This window comes from Elaeis guineensis, chromosome 12, assembly GCF_000442705.2.
Source record: "Elaeis guineensis isolate ETL-2024a chromosome 12, EG11, whole genome shotgun sequence".
NCBI classification, from domain to species: Eukaryota; Viridiplantae; Streptophyta; class Magnoliopsida; order Arecales; family Arecaceae; genus Elaeis; species Elaeis guineensis.
The window spans coordinates 10,007,273-10,033,010 of NC_026004.2; the positions used below are offsets into that span (position 1 = coordinate 10,007,273).

The following is a 25,738-nucleotide window of genomic DNA, read 5'->3' on the forward strand; positions in this document are numbered from 1 at the left end:
CACTCCCATGGTGTGGTCGATCAAGGGTCTCGCACTCAGATGGGCCTCGAGTGCGGATGTCCGCATGCGAATTTACTTCAGCGTAGAAATTTTATGCGCCCATCCTCATACTGATGCAGTTCCTTTTTCTCTGCAGACGAACACCTTATGCGGACGACCTCATATATTGTTTATGCAGTTTTTCTTTCCTTCGAAAATGTTATGCGCGGTGGCAGCATTCATGTTTCTGTGCGGTGACAGCATTCATGTTTCTGTGCATTTGTCGGCATACATGTTTCTGTGCGGCGTCACTTCCGCTTATAAATTTTATGCGGCCCAGGGGTGCGCGACTCGTGAGTTATTCAAAACGGCAATCCGTCGCGTCGCGTATGAAAACAGTTTGTGGACTTTCGCATATTTTATACAAGCGTGCAAGTGTCCGCGTGTATTCGTTATGCGATAATTTCCGCATAATATTTTTGTGCATCTATCAGTGCATTATATTGATGCTTTATTTTTTAAATAGCAATACGTTAAAATCCGGTTTTTCCAGTTTCCACCCTCACGAACGAGAACTTATTGCATGAACCAGGTCCAACTGGACCAGGGCAAATCTCGCAGGATATGAACGGCGGATTACATGAAATCGGGAATTGATGAAAAACAAGGGGTAATGTGGCGTGTTATCCACCGTGGGATTTGGCGTGGTCCATTGGACCTCCTCCAAGCAATAATCAGACCTCAAGAACGGCCAAACCCCACCCTCAAGAAAGGCCGCTTGGAATATGGATATCTTTCGATCTCATCAGTCTCCCGCTTTCGTCCTCTCTCTCCCTCTCCCCCTCTCTTTCTCGCCATGGAGGCCCTCGCTCCAGCTAGCTCGCTTGCGATCTCCCACCCGTCACCTCGTCCTTCACGCGGCTCACCGGCGAGGCTCTGCGCCGCTCGGGGCCTCACCGCCTTCCGCCGCGGGCGGCCGCCGCTTCGTCTCCGGGCGGCAACGGCTTCGGATTCGATCGGCCATCTTGATCCGCAGCGGGACTCGGATCCCGTGGAGGTGATTGGAATTGGGAGCAGGAAGGACGCTGTCATTGATTTCTGTCTGAGTTCTCCCTCTGTCTCCTCCTCTCGCCTCCGATTCTGGTAAGAAACTTTCCTCTTTTATTCTCTTAATTCTTCTTTCTTCGAATTGGTCACCGAAAATTGATTGAAATAGTAAAGAAAATAGAAAATAAGCTGAGAGTATAAATTAAAATATCTAAACGTTCTAATTTTTTTACTCTGTTGTAAATTGTTGCAAATTCTTTTGTTAGTCTTCACCTGAAGACAATGCATGATAGACGATTCCTTATACATTAATAGTAGTCATAAAAACCTTATACACTAAAGCAGCTAAGTCTTTGTCTGCAAGGGATGTCTCTTGTTAATTGGAGCGTGGTTCTTAGGACTAATTTTATCTTCTTCATTCCTGATTTCAAATTGTTGACTCATATTGTGTGGCGAAGGACATTTATGAACCTTGGGTTAGCACCGTAATTAGAATGCTAGGAATGTCTGTGAACTTAGGGTTTAAGGGCTACACTAATGCGAATGGATGGCAGGCTCATCAATTTCTTTCGGTTATTCTGTACTAATCTTTCTCCAGAGGAAGAAAAGGAGAAGTTCACAAGAAGGGTCAAAGTATGTGCAGTTTATTTACACATAGAATTTCGTATTTCAGACTTCATCGAAAAGAATCGCATTGACACACTAGCACACACTGAAGAGAGTTTTTTCAGAAGATAATGTATTTTCCTCAATTCTGAATTTGTTACACTTCTGGAGTTCCAGATTAGTAAAGTTGTTTAAGAACAATGAGTGTGTGAAAATGCCTTGTGGAAAATTGTATTGTATAGTCTGCCCCCGAATTTCTTCAGATGCATTTTTGAGGAGGAGGTGAATGAGTTGAAAATATGCTTATTTCTTGTGGTGTTAAAGCTTGATGGAGATAAAAATGATGCCTATAGGTGGATATACAAGCCTAAGGAACTCTGTGTAAGATCCTTATCCATTTTCTCTATTTTTTGGTTTGGAACCCTTCAAGTTTCAAGCTTTTTACCGGATGGTGATTTCTTGGTAGAATTTTATCAATAGCTTGGTCTTTAAAGGGTTCACATGAACAAGAAATACCTTTTTATGCAATGTAGGAAATGAATTGAAGGTTTGGTCTCCCTAGTCCATCTAGTGGCTTGTTCTAGACAGAATGCTTTTGAATGCCCCATTACTGGTTTTTTCTATTTTTTGCTTTCTTCTGGCCTTTTTATCACAAGTCCATACAAGAAATCATGGACTGTAATTCCACATATATGTATTAGAGAGAGAGAGAGAGAGAGATTTATATATGTATGTTGTGTTATGTATGTATTTATGTATCTATGTTTCTTCTATCAATCAGATCCACATTTCATTTCAAAAGCTTGGCGATCTCAATTTCTACCTCATTATGCCTGCAATTTTGCTCTTCAATGTATGTGCACATGTGTGTTTGTGTCCATATATATATATGTATATATATACATAGATACATGCGTATGTACATGTATATATGCATGTATGGCGTGTGCATGCATGGATGTTTGTGGGTGCATATATGTATATACACGCACGCATGCATGCATGCACACACACACACACAGAGAGAGAGAGAGAGAGAGAGAAGCATGAACAGATAGACATACATATACATGGGCTCAAAAAGATGGATACAGTAAGACAGCTACAGAACCCTTATATACTGGCTCTCCATGATTGGCTTACCTTTTAAACCTTGCTGAAACCGGTAATAGTTGAAGCTAGAGAAAGGAAATGTCATAAGATGGAGTTTGTGAAACTTAGGGAGCTGTTTGACATATCTTAGGTTCCACAATTTTCTAGGATGTATGATGATTGAGATATAAAGCAGTTTTCCAGCTAAAGAACTTGGCATTCAAGGGAAAGATAGAAATAAGAGAAAGCTTGATTCAGTTGATCGAAAAAAATTAGTTGGTGAGAAATCTGAAAGAGGCTGTTTGAAGGGCTGTCAAGCTGTAACACCCCCCCCCCCCCCCCTCAACCCCCCCAAAAAAATGGGTTGTCTAGCCTCTTGAACATTACCTTGGATTGAGCAGGCAAAAAAATTGTAATTTGATCTTGCGAATCATGTTTATTTTGTCAACTCTTGGATTTCCTTACAAGAGTATAATGCCAATGAGCGTAAATTGCCATGATCTTATATATTGTAGAGAAACTTTACATTAGTATAATTTTAATAATATAGAGAATTTAGTGTTGAATTAAAATATATTTAACAAGTTGCAGTTAATGATATGAATTTTTGTCATGAAAGATGTATGTTATGATGACCAAATAGTTGGGACAAGTCTTGATGGTTATGGTGATGAGAAATATATGGCATAGAACTCAATTACTGCCTAACTCAGGAAACTCCTCTGTGTGTTGTAGATATGTGACACTACTTTTTCCATGTCGGATGCTAATTATTTTATTTTTTTAATCCATAATTTTGCCATTAAATGGGGTTTTATATTTTCTTTTATTTTTAAAGATTCTCTAATCACTAAAGTAAGAGAAAGAATATCATTTATTTCTGTAAGCTTTTGATCAAGTCATGACATGATAAGATTAAACAAATTTTCCTATTGGATCATATCATCAGCAAAAGCAATTTAATTATTTTCTTGAATCTTGATGCTAATAATATTTTAAGAGTTCTAGGATCTTGAAACTAGCATTTGGCATGTGCTTGGAATATGAAAGATGCACTTGAGATGCAAGGTGGAAGAGTAATCCTATGCTGTTCTGATACATCACACTCATTTACGCATGCAGTGTGGGAGGAGGGTGTTGATGTGATTCACAGGGATGGGACTCTACGTCACTGCCCTATCGCACAGGAGTGGTAGAATAGCGGTGTTGCATAAAACTTTCCTACTAGAGGTATAAGGGGAAGTGTGTGATGGAGTCTGTCCCACCTCCATCTGTAGCTGTTTTCTATTTATCGTTTTTTCATTCTTAGCATTGAGCCACAACTTTCAGAAAAGATGCAAAACATTGGTTAGATATAGAGATGAGGCATGGAGTTGTGACTGGATAGGAGGGGTCAATCTAGATGTTATGGGGAAAAAAAGACTCACTGAGGATGGATTCACAACCTCAAGCATTCACATTTCAATAACTAGAGCCTTGCACATATGGTGCATGGGACTCACGCGAACTGAGAAAGGTAGCGTACATCAAAGAATAGCAAAAAGAGTCACTTGTGGCTGTGAGCCAAAAAAAGAGCAAACTAATGAAAAGAGTTGGAGACTTTGAGTTGACAGATGCTACGTGCAATGGTGGAGTTGAACTATGGAGTGGAGATGCAGTTCCAGAGTTGGCATTGTTCTGGTAGATAGAGATGTTGATCTGGAGTATATATAAATTATCATTAAAAATTTCTTTGATGTGAAATGTTTGTTTAACAAAAGCTGTGCATAAAAAGTGTTTAGGGGACCTTAGGTATCATTCATTAATTGATTTACATCTTTATTACATAATTTGCATTGCAGAAGTTAGTCATAATGTTTATTGACCTGATAATACCTTAAAAAAAAACTCAAAAAAAATGTTTATTAACCTGGTAGCAGCACTGATAAACTTATCATATTTCTCCTATTCTGGGGACATTGACAAATTTTTTCTCCTGTTGCTTTAATTTGTGGACAGGGTTTGTTATTATCATTTCAGTCTGTAAATTTGAGTGGTTATATAGAATGTATCTTTCTTCTGCAACAATGTGGAGGGCTTTTGTTTCATGTTGCACCACTTCATTGTTTCATATGCTTATCCTTCCTTTTATGACATGAACTTTTGTTGTAGGACAATTCATATGAGAGATAATCTCAAGATGCAATTACTTCAAAGATGTCATGGAACAGGTATCTTTTTCCTCCAATTGCTGATTATTCTAAATTCAAAAGTTCCTGAATACATGGTCAAGTTGGTGAGACATTTGTACGAATGCTGAATAGTTTTCTGTATATAGTAGAAGTGCAATATCATATCTTATTATGTTCTCAAGGGTGCCATCTGGTTGAGTTTGTAGTATCTCTTGGTGTGGATAGAAGAGAATGAGTTAGATCCCTCTCTTCCTGATTTAGCCAGGCTTCCACTCATTAAATTCTTTATTTTTTTTATAAAAAAACTACTATGGTCTAAATGACCTGGAGATTACCTTAGCTGCAAAACGACGTGAGCAAGATTGGCTTTTTTCTTTTTAACGTTGACAATTAACATTTACCTGCCCAAGTTTTCATCTGTGGTGAAAGCTTTAGTTTGCCTAAGAGGCAAGCTAAAAGGCTTGAAATTGTTTTTCTCCTGAAAGCAGGTTGCTTGATTGAGGTTGATGCAAAAAACGTATTCTTAGAGCAGCTTCAATGATGTGGCTCATAGGAAATGTGAACCTTGAAGTCTGTACCGTTAGCTTGACAGACAGTATAGACAAAAAGATGCATGAGTTTGATGATAGCAAGTCTGTTCTATAGGTTATGGTTTTCCTGAAAGAGGGGCTGGATTTATGCTGTGTATATTTGTTCTTGTTTAAGTTGACCTCCATAGTGCTGTACTATATTCATTCATGAGAAACTCACCACCATAATGACCAAAGAAATAATTAGTAAAACATTGCAGTACTTGTTTACTGTAGTGATTCACCTTCCAATAGTAGTTGTATCCTCTAATTCAGAAAATGCTTAGTTGAGAATGCTTCAGGCATTTATTTTTACATGCGGGAGTAAATTTAATTTGTCCTATTACTTTGAGCCACTATATTCTGTGACCTGGCCCTGCCAGGACCTTACCCAGCATTCAGTGATGTTAAAAGTGCAGGTTAAGTATTTTTTTAAAGTAAAAATTTCTTACCTATTAGTGCAAAGCCCCATTTTATGTATAGACCAAGTTCCAGGTAGACTAGATATAATTTCTTGTCAAAAGGATTGTTTGCTCTCGAGAGCTTTCGAGTTTGCTATCTCTAAAGTATTCTTACTTTTATTTTGCATGTAGAGATATAATCTAGATTGCATCATTTAGTTATATCACTTAAATATTGTTCCTACTTGATGTGTTTATTAATCCTGAAAAGTTGGTGGCTTTGTTTTTCTCTTGTTCTGTTTTGCTTTGTCTTCTTCTTCTTCTTCTTTTCTTGTTGTGGGTGGGCATGCTTGGGGGTGGGGGGTTTGCAACATAGAAGAAAATTATCTTTTCCTTCCCCTTTGAAACATGTGTAGAAACTCAAAATCACTTGATTCAGATTGGCTGTGATCAGAGTTCTAGCCAACTTAGAAGCTTGGTCGATTCTTTTGATGGATTTGGTCCAATGCATTTGAGACCTAAGATTGTGTGACATGTTTTATATTTACATGAATAGTGTTCTATAATAGGTGAATGCAACCTAAATTGACATATGATGGAGAAGTCTATTTATAGATAAGATGCGTGCAAACAGCACAATCCACTTTCTTCTTTCTCATGTGATGACTACTTTTACCATCCATAAAATAGTATTTCCATACAATGAGTTGGTGCTAAAAGCATAAAAGGGATGGCCACAGAGAAACAATGTGGTGTGAAGATGAAGTGCTCACCTTATGTTCTGATGAGTAACCACATAAGAGGTTGAACATTGGGATGTAAGAAGTGGCCGCTCGTGCGGGTGAAGGGACACTGTAGAGAATGTGATACGTGACATCCTTAATCCAAACTAGATGGTTATGCAATCTCCATCATAGTGTCCATAGCCATCACTTATCGATTTGATATATAATTTATACCCATAGATGATTTCAATGGATCATGTGAGGAAATAAACGTTCCTGGTTGGGATTGACATCATTTGTTGATTAAGATGAGCTAAATTTTTGCTCTAGTGAAAAACCATGTAAATCAATCTAAAGGAGGAGAGTTTTGATGACTAGGGCCACCAATGGAAAAGAGAATATTGGAAAGGGGGAGCCATTTATAAACAAAGCAAAACAAGGTGGGTTCAAAAATTGTTGCCTCTAAGAAAATATGGAGTTGGAGTGGGCTGTGGCCCCTTAATCTTTTCCTCGGATCAACTCATGGGTGTAAATGATTTCCTTCTTTGCTACTTCTGTACACTTTTGAGCATAGATCGTGCATTTGGTACTGTATTTGTTTGTCTGTCTAATCATCATCAGCATCATAACTCAATGTTCAAAATGTTAATCTCTTTATCTTAAGTCAAAAAAATTGATGGTTATCTTGTTTTGTTTTCAGATGTGATTCTCAGAAATGTGGAATTTCCGCTATCACTGCATCCATGTCCTTCAGCTGTCATTCTTGTTTGTACACTTCTCACCTTTAGTTCTTGCTTATTTAATCTCTCCTTTACCATTACCTTTCAGTGCTACAAATTATCATCAAGGCATTGTTATCCATATCTGACTCTCCGTTGTCATTAACCTTCAGTGCTATAAATTATAATCATGACAATGTTATTTATATCTGACATGAGCAGGGACTCGTAACTAGGTAACCGCAAGAGTGGTTTGCAGCTATAAATTGATTTATCACATATGGGAAGTCCATGGTGCAAGAGTGGTTTGGAGCATTTTGCTATACAATATGTTTGAACCTTCCATATGTCCTAGTTACTAGATAGAACTCCTTCCACCCAAACTTCTATCCATTTTCTGAGTAGGTAATAATTCTTTGAGCTTTCAATTGGAGCCCGTTTTCTTATTTGGTGATACAACCTCCCTGCCAACACCCAAAAAAAGACAAAAAGAGAAGAAGAGAAAAGAGGAAGAATAAGAAGAAAACACTCACACACTCCAACCAAAATAAATAAATAAATACATAAAACCTACAACATGGTGATGAACAAGCTTCATCCCCCTTCTAATCATGCCTTCTACCTTCAAAAGGTTACAGACTAAAAGCCCAATAATCTGAAGTCAGTTGCATACCATTTGGTGTACTATGAAGTTGTATTTTCATGAGCTAGTAGAATTCTGACCCATGTGAGCATGCTTTTGATGTATCATGCTAGCAATAGCAGTATAATAGTAGGATCTCCTTCTCAATGCATCAACCTCAGAATCAAATTACATAGAAGTAGCACTGACCAGATTTAATCTATGCTTGTATACTCAACGAAATATTGGTCTGTAGCAGCTACTCTTCTGGTATTGTTATAGGTAGCCACTGCAGGACATGGTTTGGATCATATTACAGCGATCGAACTTCTAAATGCTGTTAAGTTAGCAGGTGGATTAACTGTAGCTATTATTTTGAAGCCCTTCAGTTTTGAGGGACAAAGACGGCAAGAAGAGGTAATACTAATCTTTTGCAAGTTCACTTTACCATTCTTGGTCTCTACATTTCTATCTCCTTGTCTTCTTTAGCACATGGAGTTACTGAGATTTGGAGTCTCGTTACTTGTGTTGAAGCATCCTCTAAAAGGGCATGCGCCATTATTCTGAGCCAGGTGTTGATAGAACAGATTACATAAGTAGGAATGGCATTTCTGAAAATTTTTAAGGAGTGTCATGTAAATGTTGGCACTTCTGTATTCCAGAAAAGAAAGGAGAGCAGTGTCTTAATTAATAACTTATCAAGCATCAACTAACATTTCTAATTTATAGCATATGTCAATGTTGCACATTGTTGCTACTCTGGCTTCTTTTTTATTTTTTTAAATTTTTGGTTTAAGAACATTTATGTCTGGATGATGGTTGAATATGCAGGTATTTGAATTGATAAACAAACTTCAAGAGTGCTCGTACTTTCAAATTGGTAAATTTTTTTCTTTTTTGGATTCTAAATTTTCCTTAGATTTTCCTGCATTTTTAACCTCACAATTATAAACAAACTCTAGATGTGACGTCTACGTGTCTCCACCCTACCTATTGGTCACTTGCATGAGATTAAGTGGAGCTTACATTTATCACATCTACTTAGAAAAATCTTGCTTAACATGATCATTGTCATCCATCAAATTATCCTTTGAATAATCATGTGCGTTGCACATGCCACCTGCCAGATAATAGATTGTACTGTAAATTTAAAAAAATTGCATGTTTAGAAACAACCTTGTCTTCTAGGTTAATCTTTTAAAGATGGCATTCCGCAACTTACGCCTTTAATTGTTGTAAAATAACAGCAACCTAATTGGTGTGCATCAGTGTGTCTTGATATTGTAATAACCCAAGATGTCATAGATTTATATTAAGATTTCAAGGCCAATAATGGTGCATATTATACTATAATGGTGGCAGTACATCATGTTAATCTATATACTGGCTTTGGGCCTTCAGAAGTGACTGTGCAGTAAGCATGTCTTCATACTGACTGACTTGGTATTGTCTGTAACCAGCAACAATTAAGCATGCATCTGTTTGCCTTGTTTAGCGTGCTTAACATCTGATGCTTTGACAGCTACATATTAAATTAACTGTGAGCTTAGTTCACAACTATTTTGAACAGTGATATAAGTTATTTTATCTACTTATATGATTTATTTCACTCTTTGATTTTCAGTAGTGGAAGTGGATTCTTTACTTGAAAAAGAAATCCAAACTCTTGCCGAAGCTTTAGAAAGTGCAAATAATGCTGTCTTCTTGGCTATAAGTGCAATTTCTAATCTGATGTCTGTAAGTTTACTTCCTTACAATTCTAAAGCTTCTGTTTTGTCCAGCCTCATAGTAACCGTGAGTTTTCAGGAGACACATCTGAAGTTACAAAATTCACCAGATGGAGAAATCAAGGAATTTGAACCCCTGGAACTTGTAAAAGTTGGACATCACCTTCCATCTGCTATTCATTCACCCCCTTTGTCAATTTGTTGTTGGATTTTTTTCTTTGCAGATTTTATAGTTTTTGAAGTCAATACTTTTTTAACAGCTTCTAAAAAGCTATGGAGAAGCTAAAGTTGGTTTCGGAGTGGGTTACAACATTAAATCAGCAATTACGCAGGCTGTCTTCCATTGTCCTTTTCTTGGTTGTGGTATAAAGGTAAAGCTTTCTTCTAATGATTATATCTCTTTTTCCCTATGGCATTAGATTTTCTACACAATTTATTCTTTAATGCTCTATTTTCAATTTTTGCATAATATTTAATTATTTGACTTTCTTATTTCATATATGGTACTTCAGGTTAATTTGGTAGACCTAGGGTTGTGAATGGTTTTGGTGAGGTCATGGATTTGTTTGACTGAAATTTAACCCTAGATAAATTTATGCCCAAAGAATTTGGCCCGATCTTACCTATATGTAAATTGAGTTATAGCTCAGATTAGGTCAAGTTAACTGTTAACTTTGGAACCTAATAGAGTTTGGATTAGGTCAAGTTTCAGCCATTCAGGCTTGCAAGATATTACACTGCAGGAATGCATGAGTCACCTCTTAAAATTCATTTTCTTAGGGTAAGCATGGAAGGAAAATCAATGTTTATAGTTAAAAGAATGATTCCAGATGTCTCAACCTATATTATTTTAAAGCCTAACAATCACATGTGTTGCATGCTTATGTTGCCAAGCCTGTAGTATTTGCTCTAGTTATTTGGAAAAAAGATAAAACCTAATTGGACCAAATGAAGTTACCTTCAAATGAGAAGTTGTGAAGATTCTTTCTTTGTGAAGGTTCTTTCATATTGTAAGCAAGCATAATCTTAACTGTAAAGCAATTTAGATGAGATTTTTAGTATTTTCGAAACACAAGAAGTCCAATTTGACTAGTGAATGCAAAATTTTCTATTGGAAATTCTTGAAACCTTTTTTCCCTTATGAAGCCCTTCCTTGGTTGCATTGTGTTTTTTAAACTTCTTGTACAATTAGTAATCTGTCAGTGTTTCTTTTGTCTTCACAAGTTTCAATCTGTTGCACACCCTCTTGTCTAAATATGCACACCTTATGCATCTGTATTTTACTTCTGTATTTTAGGTTCTTCACATCTTTGGATCTATCAACTCTCTCAAAATCGGGCCAAACATTGACCTGGTCAAGGGGCTAGATCATTGGGTTGACTGCTTAGAGCATACTATGTGAAATAATAGAAAATAATCACCTTGTAAGAGCAAGGGGGTGTCTTCTAAGTCTAATTGAGTTCTTTCTTTATAAGAAGATAATTGCTGAGCTTCAGACTTTTGGGAAGAGCCTCTTTAGTATCATCTAAGTCCAAAGAAGACGCATAACCAAATAACAGAATTCTCAGATAGGAGCGCAAGGTTTGAACAAAAGAAATCAGCCTCAATTTTTTTCTCTTCAATAAACTCTTGAGAAATGAAGAAAGGGTGGTAAGCAAGGCTTTGAGAGGCTAAGAATGTGTGAGAGAATGAGAAAGGAAAGAAGTTGGGGGGAGGGCAGAGTTGGTTGGGGGGTGGGTGGGTGGTAAGCGTAGGGCAGTTGAAGGCCAATCAGCTGAGGAAGAGGATTGAGCCACTGAAGCCAAAGAGATCATGTGACTTGAGCTGCGAATGATGGTGAAAAATAATCAAAAAGATTGGAGCCAAAGATGGTTTCCATTAGTTTTTATAATTATTTGAATAGGGCAAAATGACTAAATTGCCCATATAGGTAGTACAAAAACAAATTAAATAAATGGAAAATGGTCTTTTAATTGTCCTTCACTTTTTTTTTTGAATCTACCTGCATTGTTGATTTAGTGAAAACTGACTGGTACGTATGGTTTTTAATGAGATTTTAGCTTAGCTGGTTTGATCAAATGAGCGGATCAACTGGGAGGAATGGTTTGCTGAATGTGTGGTCTAATTGCAAATGTGGGCTAGATCCGACAATACTGGTTTCATGTAACTTGTTCTCACCAAGCAAATGGACAAATCTCCGCAAACTTGTGTTGTGCCTGTTTTGATTCCTTGACAGCATTGTTATATCTCAAATCATAGCATCTTCTTTGAAGAATACCTGATCATTTGACTTGCACTCATGATCCTTGTGTGCTTCCTGACTTCAATTCCAACCAAGACCTACTTCTTCTAAGCCTTTTCCTTATCAAGGACTAAGGTACTCCCTCCTGCTACCTTATCATTGAAGTAACCTATTAGTTTTCATGCTTATGCTTGCTAAGGGCATATGATACTGTTATGCAGTCAAACAAAGTGGCATGTTAAAATTATTTTGGCTTTATTATAGCTACTCATATGCAAAGTTTGTTCCTTTTTTATGTCATTTATTACCATTTGAAGCTTTTGTTCTGTCAAGATGCAACTCAATGTTCGAAGTGGCTGAAAAAAGATTGAGAAGATTCAATCTCATACGCAAACAGAGCTTATTCCATGAGAGGAATATTGCAAGCTGTTGGTGGTTTGCAAGGGATTATATGCACAGATCCTTATTGGTCATTGTCACCCTCTGATAATGTTTACCACCCTCTCCAAGGAATTCTTGTGACTTCATTTTAACTGATCAATCCATGGATTTAAGTAACTGAGAGCCTGCAGATAGTTGTCATGATGACCTAAGGTTCATGGTGTGTGGAAAATAATATAATTGAAATCTGGTCCTCCCAGGACAGGAAACTAGGGGTAATTCTGTGCTTTAGGTTGAAGTGCATAAACACATAAAGGCCTACTGTTAGGTATTATGATTGTCTTTTTGAGAATATGGTGGTTATTTGCCATCTCTCAGGTTTGAACCTGAGACTTCTCACTTGGAGAGACGGGTACCAACCAGCTAAGCTTTAGATAGTCTAATTGTCAACGTGGTTTTTGTGGGGCAGAGCCTTCTGCAGGATAGTGCTGTGTGTAAATTTGCTTTTTTCTTCTGTCAGGTGTCCAATGTCATGGCGACATCATTATGTCCGCACACCTTTATTAAAGGTTTTTAGCTTCTATTTCCTGCATATGAGATAGACTGGTGACTTAGCTCCTTTCGGTAGAATAAGATATAGAGAGGCCCATTTTGGTATAAGGGCCAAAGAGACATCCTTTCACTGTTGTTAGCTACTCTATGTCTGATTTTCTGTTGAATTGCATCTTATGATGTGACCAAACATAAAATTGTTTTGTTGGCTGCTGTAAATTAAATACCATTTTCACTGACCTGAGCTTCAACTTTTGATCAGAATGTTTCAACTGTTGATTCTCTTCGTATTACCAAATACTCACAAATCATGCCATATCATTTGCTTTTATTATTCCATGTCTGATTTTTCTAGAAACCACACAATCCTTTGGAATCTAGTTATTTAACACATTATTTTAATCCCTTCTTTCTCAAATGGTTTGTTACTTTCTCCTTCAAAGCATGCACTGAAATTTACACCAGAACCCTTTTCTTCATCTGTCCTGGTGTTTTACTGAATAATTTATGTGGTTATGAGTTTGTTAAAGCTCACCATACAATTGTTTTACATCTGTTTGCTTTTTTCTTCTCACAGTTCATTTTCCTAGAACTTTTCCTGACTTGACCTCATTATAGATGTACCAGTGGAAGTGAATGAAAGCTGTATCAAGTAATGATTATTAGGCTAGTGACTAGAAGTCTGGTAAATGTAGTTCACGCCTTCCAATTTACCATCACCTAGCCATATACATTTAAAATTACACACTTATGCAGTTTGCTTTTTATTATCCCATCTGTTAGATGAATATGAGTGATAGATTGTCTAGTTGGCTTTGCTAGATGTTAGCGTGGCTACATGTGTTGATTGCTTAGAATCAGGAGTAACAATTTATCTTCAAAGGTAAGATATGGTGCTGTACACTATTGCTTGAAGAAGAGCATGCCAGTGGTGATCTCCTTTGTCCTTGTGGCTAGCTAATTTTCAGGTGATCATGCTTGAAATCTGATGGCTTCTCCTCTGTGGAAGCTAGTTTTTCCTGTTAGGATATATATTATAGATTAGCATATAATCTGTTTTTTATTTGGAGCCTTTTAATATGAAAATAACTGTTGTTCTAGTGCATACTTTTCTCCCTGACATTTGAGACTTTTTTGGTGAATAGGACCTGAATGGCCTGGTTATCTTCGTCCTTGCAAGTGCTTCTGCGCTGGATGAAAGTGATTTGCTTTCCATTATTGTTAGCTTTCGTCGAATAACAGAATGCACAAGAGAAATCATATTTTCAAGAATTCACGAACCTAGTATGGAGCCAAATCTATTTGTCATAACACTTCTAATTGTGGGGTAAGAGTTAAGGAAATTCTTATGAACAATTTCTGCTGAATATTTTAGGTATATTTTGCAGAAATATCTTGGAATTGTCATTCTCAATAAAAAGTATCGGCTTTTAAATTCAGGTTATTGGTTCACTGCCTCTTTCATAAACCCTTTGTTTGTCTATTAGTTAGCATGTGATTTATACTTTGTGCTAGTGCTAACAAAAAAAGACAGTACAGTAAATGTCAACGACTTCAGTTTACTAGGTTGGTCATGACCTTGCTTCTGACTTCCTCCATTTTCATTTTTGTCCATCTAACTGCTGTAGAAAGGAAACAAACTGTTTTCTTTTCTGTGGAACAAGTCACATAGAAGTCTAGAATTTTGAACATTTCCTTTTTGGAATGATTTTCTGTGCTATCCACAGATCCACATTAGTTCCACTGGCCTATTATTATTAAACATATATTTTTATAATATGCTATTAAAATACTGCAAGTTTCAATCTAATTAATAGTATTTGGCATCATTATGCAGATGAGAACTATTCAAACTTATAGAATTGGATTTTTCACTTAAGCCATTCTGAATAAACTTTTGCAATTGTCAGCTGCAATCAGAAAATTGTCTCTCAGAAGAGGAGTTTTTTGTCAAGCCTGGCTCTGCACATTCCCTTTCTCTCACCTCTTCTGGGAAGAGATATTTCAGAACTGGATGAAAACCTGTCAGTTCATTCTCCTAACCCTGCAGCAGATGTCTGCATCTCGCCAGATATGGCAAGCATGTCAAACTTGGATTTATCCAATGGTGCTCTTGATACATTTTCTGAGGAAATAGAAACTGAACCATCCAGCAAGTATGATAAACTCTATATTTTGAATATTTTGAATCTGTTTGATTGTTTATTAGTATAAGAGATTAAATCATGGAATCAAAATATGCTCATTTGAGAAATGTCCTGTTATTTAGAGATTCAAGTAGTGAAAGTAAAAGAGATGGAGTTGAATCATCAGAGTCCAGCAATGAATCAATCTATGAAAATGGTAACCAAATAAATGAAGGTATGTAGATTGCCAGTATGGTTTTCAATGCTGTCAAGCTGCATAATCATTTTCTTCTTCTGAAGATTATCATTTGCCTCCAAAGGATCTTCTTACTTCAGTACTCTGTTTGTCTATCAATCTAACAATTTCAATACTACAATCCTGACTTGCTGTGCTACCTGATCAACCAGATATTCGAAGGAAGCAACCTAATAGCTGGAATATAGGTCCAGCATTCTCCATGGCACAGCTATGGGCTAGACAGAGGGCTGTCTTAAATGGAACTAACAGGATTGGTGAACTGGATACTTTCACTCTTCCTGTTGGTGTAAAGTCATTTGAGCAGTGTTCTGCTTGTTCCTCTGACTCTGCACTACTAGAAACTTTGGATGACCATGGCACAGGTGGAGAGTTCTTGGGTACTCAAAATGCCCAACCTTGGGACACTTTTACTGATTTAGGTTTGGAGGCAGTATTTGATGTTTATAATTCTATATTGACACTACTAAAGGGGAGAAACAGGGATGAGTCCAGAAAGCGAGGATTGCTTTCTGCACGTGCTGCATCAATGCTGGTAAACTATATTTCTTGCATATGATATCAATGTTAGTTGTGAAATATCAATAATTTATGGGTGCAATTTGAAGGTGCTATTCCTTTATCAGTTACCACTTTTGAAAACTTGGATGCCTTTTTGCTGACCCTAGATTATTCTGGACAAAGTTTTCCAATGACAGTGATGAATACCATTTTGGTTTTTCTGTTTGTTTAAAGGAAATTAATTTCCACTCTTAAAACATATGCTTGATCCTAAAAAAATAGTAAGAAGAATTAAAAAGTAATAATGAGAACATCATGTTGACCGTGCCATTCCACACGGTAGTCTCTACTTTCAAACTTACGGAACTTGAACATGAGGCGAATGGCGGGATGTAGTTGTAATTACAAGCCAAAATGAAATGCTTGCTTTCAGATTTTGCATACATCTACTTCTATGCATGCTAGCCCTTATTGTTGGACACTTTTATGACACATGGAGCATGTGAGCAAAGAATGATATGATATAGGTTAACATCCAGGTGTTACGATTATCTTGGAATGTGAATTTTGCCACTATCATATCATACGTAATGAAGCATAAGATACTAAGGAGTATAGCTAATTACCTAAATTCATTAGGCTAGCCAAATAAACTTGTCAAGGACTTATAACTTCTAGAGAACTTGGACTTGTTATGTGCCATCTGCCCATACAATTGCCATAATTATGCTAGGGACATGCTGTTTTAAAACCATTAACTCAATGGCTTCAAGGGTTGGGCAATGGTTGACTAGTTTAACTGCAAGTTCACTGGTAGGCCAAGGATCATATGTTTTTAAGCCCAATACCTGATGCAATCGCCTCATGTATCTCCTGCCTCTCCCATCTCTCGCTTCTTTTGTTCCATCTTTGGCTAGCTCTTATAATCTCCCAACTATTTCCCTTCCCTTTCTATCTCCAACAATTTCAAGGGAATGGTGGGGGTAACCTCAACAATAATGACCAACTACAGGTTGACCGATAGACCAAGCTACCAAAGATAATATAAACTTAAGCATACTAACTAATGCAATCTTCTCACCTATCTCCTATCTCTCCCTTCTTTTTCCCATCTCTGTCTTATCCTTTTCATATCCCATCTATGTCTCTTCCTAACTATCTTCTAGATTGCGCCCACAACTATTAGTTCAGTTGGTTGGCACCTCTCCCCCAAGGACTTGCTCTTGTCTGTTTTTTTTTTTTTTAAGAAAAAAAGGAAAAAGAAAAGAAAAAAGTGGAAAAGGGAGAAGACCTGACTGGGGAGAGAGATTCTACGGCATGAGAAAGTGAGGGTGCTTTGCAAAAGAAACAAACAGGGGGAAAAAATCCTTAAAGCTTGTGTGACACCTTTGAGGCCACCAAAAATCATACATGTAGCCCAACAAACAGCGGAAAAAAATCCTTAAAGCTTGTGTGACACCTTTGAGGCCACCAAAAATCATACATGTAGCCCACACCCTGTTCTACCTCATGGCTGAGATTCTGCTCTGAAATTCCTCATCCACCTTGCCAATTCCCTCTGCTGCTGTTCTCCTCTCAACACCACCACAGGAGCCAATCTCCATCCACGCCCAAAAGATAGGATTGACTTTGAGGGTATCTATTCTAGGGTATGTTACTTTGGCAGGTAGTCTGGGTTTTCTTTTTCTTTCTCCTTTAAATAAATGAATAAATAAATAACTGATGAAGCAAGATGAGTTGCCAACTGAAGCAGTTCAAATGGTTGAACCACTTTGTTCAACTCTTCAAGCAGGTTTTCTGATATCTCAAGCTCAGATTTGACCTTACAATTGCTGACTGGTGACAGGTTGGCACACTTGATTTATCTAGTTTTGTAGTTCGCTATAAATTATGGTGTACCCTAATACCTGACCAACAAGTTCTTGTTGTTCAACTCTGCAAGATGGTTAAGCCTAACACCATTATAACATAAAGAATTGTAGATCCTGGCCAGCAAAAGAACTTTGGGCTGAATCAAACTCTTCTTTGAAAGGTAAATCTACGAAGTTCCACCATAACTATAACCATCCAGCTTTTCCCAACTATTTGGGTTGCAACTCGCAAGTATACAAAATTCCACGAAAACAATAAATGATCTTTTCGAAAGCTACCATTGCTTTGCACCCCTTCCTGACATTTTATCAAGTTGGGAAATGTACACTTGATCAGCTTGCAGGTATATGTTATGTGAATGCTATTTTGTCTTGTGATCCTTAACCAATCATCCATCATTAAAAAGAAAAAAAAAATCTAAAGCCATTTCAGTGATCTTTCTCCTAGTGGCAAATATCATAACAACATTTTTCTCAAACTATTAATTGCATTAAAAAGGAACTCGTTCGATTTTGTTAGAGATTTTCATGAACTCATCAATTTATGTTCATCAAACCATGGTTTATTGGAAGTTCTGATTACTTGTAAAAATAGACTCATATAAAGAACTTTCATGCAGGAGGCAGAAAGGGAATCACAAAAAAGTTTCGCTCCTGTTATGGAAATTCAGTACAGGGGAGGAATTTATAGAGGGCGATGCCAAGGAGGTCTTCCTGAAGGAAAGGTACTTTTCTGCTGTCCCGCTGCACCTGTGTGTCTTAGCACTTAAAATAAGGTGGATTATGAATGCTATTGTTGAGTTAAAATTAATCTGTTTGTTAATGCATGTTGTCGACTTTATCTTTTAGGGTCGTATAACCTTCACAGATGGAAGCTTCTATGATGGCATATGGCGGTATGGCAAAAGATGTGGTCTGGGTACCTTATGCTACAATAATGGAGATATGTTCCAAGGAGCATGGAGGGATGATCTTATGCATGGGAAAGTATGAAACTTCCATACGGGCTTCATCTTTCAATCCTTTTGGTTGCAAATCATTAGTTTTTCATCACGGACCTCACTTCAGTCAGATTGAACATAACGATCTGAACTAGAATCATCTATAGGTTTGAATTTCATTTTATGGATAGCCACCAGAAACAATTGAATTGATAGTCTTGCTTAGTTATACATATGCTGATGTGGCACTAGCAGAATGGCTTAACCACATCTGGGTTCCACCAGGCACCGACCTACCCCCCATGTTGCACCAATTCCCAACTTTCAAGCAGAATCTTTTTCTATTTATTGCACTCAAATGACAAGCAAATATGTGACTAGTAGACTCTGGCTCATTTGCACCTTTCAACCGGTTTCAAGAAGTGCTTTGATGTTTTGGGGATTGAATTGTATATTATTTACCTCCTTTTACCCACTCATATCTTCATTTGATTCTTCATTTGAGTTTCTGTTACTTAGTATCATGACTATGTTGTGTAAATTTACAAGGCAAATGTCATTCGAGTATAAGGCATACAACAAGATCACTGGAATCCTTATTCTACCATTATGAAAATATATTCTTCAAAAGGGGTACAACTTAATGCTAAGTTATGTGCAAAAGTTATCAAGAAATGTGAAGGCCGACCAAAATTTTGTTTACGAGGGTATGGGTGCCTGAGGGCAATTCTTTTAGACCCTGCAGATGTGTAGTTGATTGAGGAAAATTATCCAGGCTGGACAAGAGAAGAAATTCACGATCTTTTTTCCAGAACTGACAAAAATGGTGTTGGTCTAGGACTCTAGGGAACTTGACATAATGAAAGTTAATGAGGTGATAGCAGCATGTTTCTTTTTCTTCACCAGATATCTTCATTCTTAGTTGTTTTCCTATTTGTCAGCGAGGTGAACATCCAATGCAATGCAAATATTGAATGCAATATGTATGCATTATTCATAGCTGTAGTGATGAACACGTATGCTGAATGTTACCTAACGATGGAAAATCAACTGCAGTAAGACCAGACTCTTCTGGAAAACAACTAGATTGAAGTAAAGTTTGATGATTGTGACAGAAACATTGATGATAGGGCAGATTTTGTCCTCATTATGTCAAATTTCTCCAGATGCCCTTTTCTTTGCTGGCTTGGATTATTATCATAAGGCACTAGGTGTTTGCTTTTAATTTTCACCTCTACTTCATCACTTTTTCATGAAAATACTTTTGTGTATAGGGTTGGTTCTATTTTCATACTGGAGACCGTTGGTTTGCGAACTTTTGGAAGGGCAAGGCAAATGGAGAGGGGAGATTTTATTCAAGGAATGGTAGCATCTTTTTTGGCCATTTTAAAAATGGCTGGCGTCATGGGCAATCCCTATATATAGATATTGATGGATCAAGGTATTCAAAGAACCTGCTTCTATCAACTTTATTTTGGCAAGTAGTGCAATTAATGGAAATACTTGATGCCATTCTTTACTATCTTTCATGGCCATTTTTCCCAAGAGCTTTGGGCTATATAATATGGTCAAACTATCAATCCAAATCATTGAATTTAAATTTTCATATATCCATGTGTTTTAAGAAACTAAAGAATCTGCATATGCTTGTCATGGATGTTTACTTATGGGTAGAAGAAGCAAGTAGAATAGTTAATATCTTGACAAATATCAAACGTGAACCAAGGAATCATGAAACATAAAGAAAAATGAATAGAGCGGTGCTAGAGCGCATCAGCTTGGAAATGTAAGTGAAATGAAGAGATTTTTAAGGTGAATAAATGTTTTCTGCTTTTCATTTTGAAAGTGAAAGGCTGTTTCAAACTATTGTGGTTTCTCCTACAAACATATACAACCATATCAAAGGAAGGTTAACAAAGATTAATTTTTGCTGTAGCTATAAGGCTATTTGACTACATAGTCAATCATAATACTATTTTCGTTCATCAAATGATCAAATGAAGAGAACCTTTGATTGATAGCATCATAGTGACTGGCATAAGCAATCTTGATTTCCAGATTACTTTTTATGTGAACTGACAATACTACCTACATTGTGGTTTGTTTGCATGAGTTTGAGATTGAACGTGATATGCAGAAGTAATTAGTCAAAATGCTCATTTGGTCTAATTTTGAGAGTTAATGATGCAAGATGAAGTCTATTGATCTTGAGCATTTCAATCAAACGTGATATACAGAAGTAATTAGTCAAAATGCTTATTTGGCCTAATTTTGAGAGTTAATGATGCAAGATGAAGCCTATTGGTCTTGAGCGTTTCCATCTTTTCAGGATACTCTTGAACTGCAGTTCTTCTTATTTTTAACTTGTGTTATTTGCTGAGAATCTACAATTAACTGTTGTTTTATAGGTGGACTGAGATATGGGATGAAGGTGTGCTTGTTAGCAGGACTCTGCTAGACAAGGAAGCTTCTGGGAAATAGAGCATTTCAAACAAGGTGTGCTTGCAATTAGAGCTCCTGGATGAAGGTGTGCTTGCAGGAAAATTTTAAACAGGAATGCTATTTATCTTGAGCATTTCAATCTTCTCAGATCCTCTTCTACTGCAATTCTTCTCATCTTTAAATCACCATGTGTGATTTGATGGGCAATCTATATGGGATGAAGTGTGCTTGCTAGCAGGACTCGGCTGGACATGTGGGCTTCTGGGTAATTGGTTGTCCAGCGTTTCTGAAGAGATCTATTTAACTTTCATTGGCAGACCATTTGTGGTGTCTGTTGGTTCTTTTGTATAGGGTTTGATTCGTCTGCAGAATACTTTTTACAGCAATTTTGGATTCACCAGTCTCGAGACAAAGTTTGCTGTGGTTCAACATACTATGCAGGACTGGGGCAAACAAGATTTGACGTGGAGTTGGGAGCCCTGGCATCACTCGTTAGAGCAACTATTGTCTATTAACAAGAATAATACTCCATTTGCCATTAAATAAATATTTGTATACAGCCTGCAAAAGAAAGATAGTATCAAAAACAGGAGCCAGAAATTCTTCTTTTCTTATCCACACAGTAACCTAATACGGCTGTCTATTAATGTTTGACTACAATTATTCAGTGCATGTGAGGATCTATCAGATCTTGATATGAAAATTATTTGTAATGTAGAATTGAGAAATGCAATGAGATCCGTGCTGTCTAAAGTCTAGTACAGAAGTTCTGGGGATGGTGCTACTCATTTAACTAAACAGAGGTTATATACTCTGCTTCCTAGGGATACTGCATTGCTGTACTTGCCAGACCTCTTTAGTGCATACATTCCCTTTAATGCGGTGTTATCTTTCTTTCTTTCTTTCTTTCTGATTGTCGGAGAGGTGTTAAACAACCAATATTATTGAAGAGGGAGGAGTTACAAGGATTGGATAAAGATGCAACTGTCATGTTTAATTTCTTCCTGTGCTGGGCAATGTCATAAGCAGACGGCTGTTTGTCGAAGAGGGTCAAACGCGTGCTGGTTTTAATTCGATTGCAACGAATTGCGAAGCATGATTGAAGCCTTTTTTAAATAAATGGGCTATGGGTCGTTAGTTATGGTTCGAGTGAGCAATGGCATGCCCTAATCATTTACAGGTCGTACGTCTGGCTTCTCCCTTTGTGTTGATGTCGTTGTTCCTAGGTTTTGTTGTCTGATGTTTGTGTGCATTAATTAATATCTTGGCAGCAACCCACGCAGTGCGGTGTTGAGGGGAGTTTCTGATTTTGTTTTTTGGGTTGTTGATGGTGTTAATAGCTTCGTAGGCGACTTTTATTGAAATTAGTTTCTGCTTTGCTGAAATAACGGGCTTTCGTAAACAATTTCAGAGGAGGGCCATTATGTTATACATATTGCTATTTGGTATTTAAGTAGCACTGTCATTTGTCTCGTACTCATTCCCCGGTGAAATACTTTCTTCAAAATTCAAATGTTATTATTAATCTTTTTCCAAAAAAAAGTACCAGCAAAATATTTATATTAAACGACTAGTGATTTGGAAAATGATGTCAGTATTCTTCCATTTTTCTTCCTCAAATTTGTTGTTCTAGTTAGAAATTTTATTGTTTTTGGTTTTGAAAATGTTTAAAATTTAACAATCCCACATTGGATGTATTTGTCGAGGAGTTTGGGATGATGACTACATTTGTATTTGCTTAGCTCGGCCGTACTGTATACATGGCTAGAAATGGTGTTTATGTAGGGGTGACAGTGGGTTGGATATTATCCATTCAAATTCGGTTTCATATCAAATTAATTCAGATATAACTAAAAATTTAAGGATCCAATTAATATCTGTATTCGTATACATATCTTTCAAAAAAAATAATAAATAAGGATATAGAGAAATAACTATCCAATTCATATTTAAATATTCAAATTTATATGTAACCCCATATAATTTTATACGATATTTATTAAATTTTAAAAAATATATACAATCATATAAATATATTATTAATTTAATTTATTATCTATTTAATAATTTTTTTGATATTGTAGTTATAAAATTTAATTATCTATATTATATCTATAATAATATCTATATTTTTAATATTTAAATAATATTTATTTTTATTTTTTATATTAATAGATAAAATAAATATGGATATGGATCCGATTTTAGCCTTATGTTTACGTTGTGTTTGTGTGCATGCCTTGTTGTGGATAGCATGTACATTATATTATTTTTGGCCATATGCTCCAACCTTATTTGGCTTCCACATCTGTATGTGAGTGTTACGGTCCCTGCACGTGTTGTGGAGCCTTTATATGGCGTCAGCAAAAGCAGGCCATTAAAGCTATTAAGACCATGGCATTATAATTGGGACTTCATGAAATCTCCAAGTCTGCAGTCTCGGACACGACAAATTAGGCCTTTATGAGTTAGTTTGGTATTCCTCTGTATTCTGAGAGCTACTTTCTGCTTTTTCAAATTTTACTTTTCCTTTATTTTTCTTGCTCTCTTCTCTTGTTTCTATCACGCCCACCAATCCGAGATCACGAGAAAAAAATTATGACAACCATCACATATTTATAAAAAATTATCTTCATAAACATACAAAATATCTCATCATGATGTCAATGCATCACAATAAAATAAATTCAAATAATTATTATTCAATTTTATTTTAAATAATTAAATCAAATATCTTATATTTATTAAAATTTTATTAAAAATAAAATAATAGATATAAGTTCAATTAAGTTGACAATGCCAAATCTCACCTCTAAAAGTTCTGTCCCAATATTATTTTCCATGCTCGTAATTAATTATCTGAATCTAAAAAAAAAAATGAGCTAGACAGTCCAGTAAGTAACAAATATCTCAACTAGATATTTCAGATATTTATATAATTTTAAGAACAATACTATGAATAAACATAAAAATATATTTCATCCTGATTCAATGCAAATCCAATCTTTTCAAATATTCACATATAATATAATCATAAATCCGATTCGAATTAAAATACTCGTAACTCAACAGCCTCGACTATGACCAACGTTTAACCCCCATTGGCGAGGTCCACTGAATACCAGCGCACAACTCTCACTGGCAGGGTCCACAAACATCAGTGCACAACTCCCACCGGCAGGGTCCACTAAATACCAGCACACAACCCCCACTGGCAGGGTCCACTGAGTACCAACGTATAATCCCCATTGACGGAACCCACTGAAACATAGTTAGGCTGAGAGCATAAATCCGATCTGTGTCAAAATATTTTTGTATCATAACATATCATAATTTTCACTGAACATATGCATAATCAATAAATTATAGTATTTCGAAATCAATTTTCGTTCAAAACACAATTTCATAAATCATGCATAATTTTCAAAGAATAATTATTTAATCTTCAAAATAAATATGAAATATCTCAAAAAGATGATTCATTACTTACCTTTCACAGACTACTGAACGAATAGATCGATTAATCTCTAGGAGATTCTTCGGTGCCTATTATTTAAAATTATATTATTGTATTAATTTTAATTCAAAATTAAATCTAAACAAATTTTAAATCAAAACTCCACTTGGAATCGAATTCTTCACTAAACTCGATCAAAATCATCAAAATAAAATATTTCACTACGTTAATTTTAGAAGGATAACTTTAGAGAGAGAAATCCATCACTAGAGATAAACAATCTAGAGAGAAAATTTTAGAGAGAGAAAGTAGAGAGAGAAAATTCAATTCTAGAGAGAGAAAGTAATGATTTAGGCTGAAGAGAGAGAGAAAAATTCTCTCATATTTATTTATTTATTTATTTTTTCTTTTTTTTTCTTTTTTTTCCTTCTTTTACTTCTTCCCGTGGCCCCCCATGGGTGAAAATAGGTGAAACAGGAGACCGAATGGTCCCCTCATAAGGTTGACCGACCGACGGTCGACTGGCACGAAAATGGTCGGCAGCTGGAAGAGAGCGCACCGCCATCCGAAGGAACCCAAATCGATGGCCGGCGACGACCATCGACGCTCGAAAACCAGAAAAAATCGAAATCTCTCCCACGATAAAATCCGACAACTCCGATCCCCGACGAACGTACACATTGGTACGGAATGGAAGGAAGAGAAGAGAGGAAGAGAACCATATACTTACCTCGAGCTCCGGCGACCTCTCCGGTGAAGAATTGCGGCAAGTACGGTGACGATTTTGGCGAACGATTTCCAGCGATCTTTGCCGTTTCGCTCTAGGATTCTTTGGTAGGAAGAAGGGAGAAGGGTCTCCCCCTTAAATAGAGCCGGAGGAGAGGAGTTTGACTCCTCTCCAGTGGCCTCTCCGACTCCGATTAAGAGTCATCGATGATGGAAGAAGACTACCGCAGGGAGTCTTCTTCAATTTTTTTTTTTTTTAACTTTTGGGTTTAAGGCCCAATGGCCGGGTGTTACAATTTCCATTGGCAACTGAAAAGTCCTTGGGTCAGGCCTTCATGCGACCATTCTCATGATAAGATATTTTGGGCTAAGATAAACTTTTTGTACGTTAGGTACAATCTCATTGGGTACTTGCATGATGATGAAATTCGTTCTTAGGATAGTGTTCATGACATATTTTAGGGACACATCTTTAATTTCATACGTTATTTAGTTTTAAAAATTTATTTTATTTAATGATATTTTCTTTCGAATATTATTTGCAAATATTAACAATTATTTGTATAATTATGAAAATAGAAACCA

At 36.5% G+C, this 25,738-nt stretch overlaps 1 protein-coding gene across 7 annotated transcripts; it reads left to right on the top strand.

The window, feature by feature from the left end:
- Positions 1-573: 573 nt before the first annotated feature.
- LOC105055286 (protein ACCUMULATION AND REPLICATION OF CHLOROPLASTS 3, chloroplastic) lies at positions 574-21,728 on the top strand. Of its 7 annotated transcripts, XR_012135731.1 has the most exons (18): positions 574-1,122; positions 4,876-4,934; positions 7,291-7,355; positions 8,214-8,348; positions 8,763-8,811; positions 9,556-9,668; positions 9,738-9,809; positions 9,919-10,029; positions 13,979-14,160; positions 14,744-14,989; positions 15,103-15,194; positions 15,368-15,750; positions 18,208-18,312; positions 18,437-18,574; positions 19,803-19,969; positions 20,937-21,024; positions 21,119-21,235; positions 21,412-21,728. XR_012135731.1 is itself a non-coding variant. In XM_073246337.1 (17 exons), exons 1-16 carry the CDS (start codon positions 620-622, stop codon positions 21,007-21,009), a joined length of 2,493 nt encoding a protein of 830 aa, XP_073102438.1. In that variant the 5' UTR covers positions 574-619; the 3' UTR covers positions 21,010-21,024; positions 21,119-21,728. The 7 variants fall into 7 exon arrangements, 5 of the variants coding, with proteins under 5 accessions (XP_073102438.1, XP_029123471.2, XP_073102439.1 ...); XM_073246337.1 differs by having other exon boundaries at positions 21,119-21,728; XM_073246338.1 differs by lacking the exon at positions 21,119-21,235 and having other exon boundaries at positions 576-1,122; positions 20,937-21,055.
- Positions 21,729-25,738: the final 4,010 nt, after the last annotated feature.